At 44.1% G+C, this 3,579-nt stretch overlaps 1 protein-coding gene across 1 annotated transcript; it reads left to right on the top strand.

Moving 5' to 3' along the window:
- Nucleotides 1–1,457: 1,457 nt before the first annotated feature.
- Nucleotides 1,458–2,749, top strand: LOC128121810 (protein SET-like). The gene has a single exon (XM_052756824.1). The coding sequence runs from the start codon at nt 1,486–1,488 to the stop codon at nt 2,353–2,355; it is 870 nt and encodes a 289-aa protein (XP_052612784.1). The 5' UTR covers nt 1,458–1,485; the 3' UTR covers nt 2,356–2,749.
- The last annotated feature ends 830 nt before the right edge of the window (nt 2,750–3,579 follow it).

Here is a 3,579-nt window from a genome sequence, read left to right on the forward strand (position 1 = left end):
TGTCTCAAAAAAAAAAAAAAAAAAAAAAAAAAAAAAAGAAAGAAAGAAATGAAGGAGAAACACAGATTTACACCACCACCACCACCACCACACACACTGTGCTAGTTAGTTTTATGTAAATTTGACACAAACTAGAGTTATCTGAAAGGAGGGAACCTCAATTGAGAAAATGCCTCCATAAGATCAGGCTGTTTGCAAGCCTGTAGGGCATTTCCTTAATTAGTGATTGATAGAGAAGGGTCCAGCCCATTGTGGGTGGTGTCATCCCTGGGCTGGTGGTTCTGGGTTCTGTAAGAAAGCAGGCTGAACAAGTTATGATGAGCAAACCAGTAAATAGCATCCCTCCTTAGCCCCTGCATCAACTCCTGCCTCCAGGATCCTGCCTGGTTTGAGTTCCTGTCCTGAGTTCCTTCAGCGATGAACAGTGATATGGAAGTGTAAGCCAAAGTAACCATTTCCTCCCCAATTTGCTTTTTGGTTATGGTGTTTCATTGCAGCCATAGTGGCCCTAACTAAGACACACACACACACACACACACACACACCACACATTCAAAATGGAAGAATTCATGACTATCAACTCAACCTTATAAAAGACGCATTAGGGAGTCCCTATGTCTAAAAGTGAAAGAATGGTAAGTATTGTAATAAGCTGTGAATCCCACTAGAGAAGTAGATACACAGAGAGGACCAGAAGCAAATTAAATATTATCAACACAGCAGACCACTGAACCACATAAGAGGAGAAAAATGAAGGACACTCAGAACATCTAGAAGAAAACTCATCAAAAATGGGAAGACAAGCCAGGCAGTGGCGGCACATACCTTTAATCCCAGCACTTGGGAGGCAGAGCCAGGTGGATCTCTGTGAGTTCGAGGCCAGCCTGGTCTACAGAGCGAGATCCAGGACAGGCACCAAAACTACACAGAGAAACCCTGTCTCGAAAAACCAGAAAAAAAAGGGAAGACATCCTTACCCCCTCAATCACAACCTGTAAGCAGACTAAATTCTCCAACTGAAAGAAGGAGACTTGCTGAAAGGCTAAAGTAGACCTCCACCCCTCAAGGCTCAGGGAACATCCTGGTAGAGGGAGACAAAAGATGGTATGAACCAGAGGCTGGGGAGGATTGCCATGAAGCAGTGTCTTCTGGACGTGATGGACCTCTACACTCGAGCTCACAGCAGCTGTGAAGGCTTACACACACACAGGCAGGCACAAGATCAAGCCAGTTTGGAGAGGGCAGGGGCTCACGACCACCCACCCCTAGCTGAGGAACTACTGACTTGGATGGCTGCTGCAGGAGGGACATTTTGGAGCTGTGGCCACTGGTAGGTTGCCCATGTTCCAGGGTTTATATAAGTTTGTATGGCAGCAGTTACTCGGTTCAGTGGGTCATAAAAAAGCAGTTTGTAGTTCCTGCGAGTTCCTTCCTGCTGTGGCATCGGGCCGCCGGCCTCTGGCTCCTGGCCTCTTCTCTTGTGCCATGGCCCCGAAATGGCAATCTGCGCTCCTGCCTCAGTCCAAGAAACCCAAATCGGCTCCTGCCCCGAAGCTGGAGGACAAGTCGGCCTCTCCCGGCCTGCCGAAGGGAGAAAAAGAACAGCAAGAAGCAATTGAACACATTGACGAAGTACAAAATGAAACAGACAGACTTAATGAACAAGCCAGTGAGGAAATTTTGAAAGCAGAACAAAAATATAACAAACTCCGCCAACCATTTTTTCAGAAGAGGTCAGAATTGATCACCAAAATCCCAAATTTTTGGGTAACAACATTTGTCAACCATCCACAAGTGTCTGCACTGCTTGGGGAGGAAGATGAAGAGGCGCTGCATTACTTGACCAGAGTTGAAGTGACAGAATTTGAAGACATTAAATCAGGTTACAGAATAGATTTTTATTTTGATGAAAATCCTTACTTTGAAAATAAAGTTCTCTCCAAAGAATTTCATCTGAATGAGAGTGGCGACCCGTCTTCAAAGTCCACTGAAATTAAATGGAAGTCTGGAAAGGATTTGACAAAACGCTCAAGTCAAACGCAGAATAAGGCCAGCAGGAAGAGGCAGCATGAAGAGCTGGAGAGCTGCTTCACCTGGTTCATGGACCATTCTGATGCAGGTACAGATGAGTTAGGAGAGGTCATCAAAGACGATATTTGGTCAAACCCCTTGCCGTACTATTTGGTTCCTGATATGGATGACGAACAAGGAGAGGCAGAAGATGATGATGATGATGATGAAGAGGAGGAAGGCTTGGAAGATATTGATGAGGAAGGGGATGAAGATGAAGGTGAAGAAGATGAAGATGATGATGAAGGGGAGGAAGGAGAGGAGGATGAAGGCGAGGATGACTAGCACAGAAGACTGATGGATTCCAACCCTCTTTTTTATTTTCTTTTGATTTTTTAATTTTCTCCAGTCCCTGGGAGCAAGTTGCAGTCATTTCCCTCCCCGCAACCCCTCTTGTGCTCAGTAGCCCTGTTTTTGAGGTCTCTTCTAAACACCATGGTTCTCAACCTATTTTGGGGGAAATACCTTGAACAAAATACAACAGGAAAAGAATCTCCACTATTCTGTTCTAAATTCATTTTTATCCTTTGTTGTCTCAAACTGTGGATTCAGCACCACCACTGTGCTCTGTGGGAAAAAAGAAAACCCTTCGGCCCCCTTGGCTCTGCTGGAGGCTGGGGGTGCCAGGCCCCTGTGTAGTAGTGCATAGACTTCTAGCTTTTTTCTTTTCTCTGTATATTGGGTTCAGAGATTACACTGTGTCTCTATGTGAATACAGACAGTTAGCATTTACCAACATGTATCTATCTACTTTCTCTTGTTTAATAAAAAGAAAAAAAAGAGGGGTATAGAAGGTCAGCAAGGGTGGGTTGAGGTGTCGGGGGGGGGGGTAAGTGGGCATCGTGACAACATGGCTTCTCCTTTGGCATGTTTGATTGTGATGTTTAACGGACATCCTTGCAGTTTAAGATAACACTTTTAAATAAAATTCTCTCCTAACGATGACTTGAGCCCTGGCACTCAATGGGAGCAATCAGCAGAACCTGTAGGGTTTTATTTGGAGTTGACATTCTCTGTTGTAACTTTATTTTTAATTTTTAATTTTTATTTTTTTTGGTTTTCACTGGAAGGAAAAATGCTCATTTTAAATGTTGAAGTGTACAAGTTGCTTTGTTACAATAAAACCAATGTGCACACAAAGGAAAAAAAAAAGCAGTTTGTAGGGGATGTGTTGGAGAGTCTGGGAGGAGTTGGAGGTGGTAGTGGAGGGTTGATACAATCAATAAGTACATCATATATATATATGTGTGTGTGTGTGTGTGTGTGTGTGTGTGTGTGTGTGTGTAGTTCTCAAAGAATAAATGAAATGTGTTAAAATGACCGAACACTATCTCCCCAGGAGAGACTTATTTCATGGTGTGCATGGAACACACAGAGATGAAGGTGAGAGGGTAGAAAATGGTAGTGAAAGCAAATGAGAACCTAGAGCAGGCACGAGTGCAGTGAAATCTGATGGAAGAAACATCAAGAGGGAACGGGAAGATGAGGCGGTGTCACCGTGATGATCAG

The sequence above is a fragment of the Peromyscus californicus genome, unplaced genomic scaffold, assembly GCF_007827085.1.
Source record: "Peromyscus californicus insignis strain IS unplaced genomic scaffold, ASM782708v3 Scaffold_3__1_contigs__length_106647218, whole genome shotgun sequence".
NCBI lineage: Eukaryota > Metazoa > Chordata > Mammalia > Rodentia > Cricetidae > Peromyscus > Peromyscus californicus.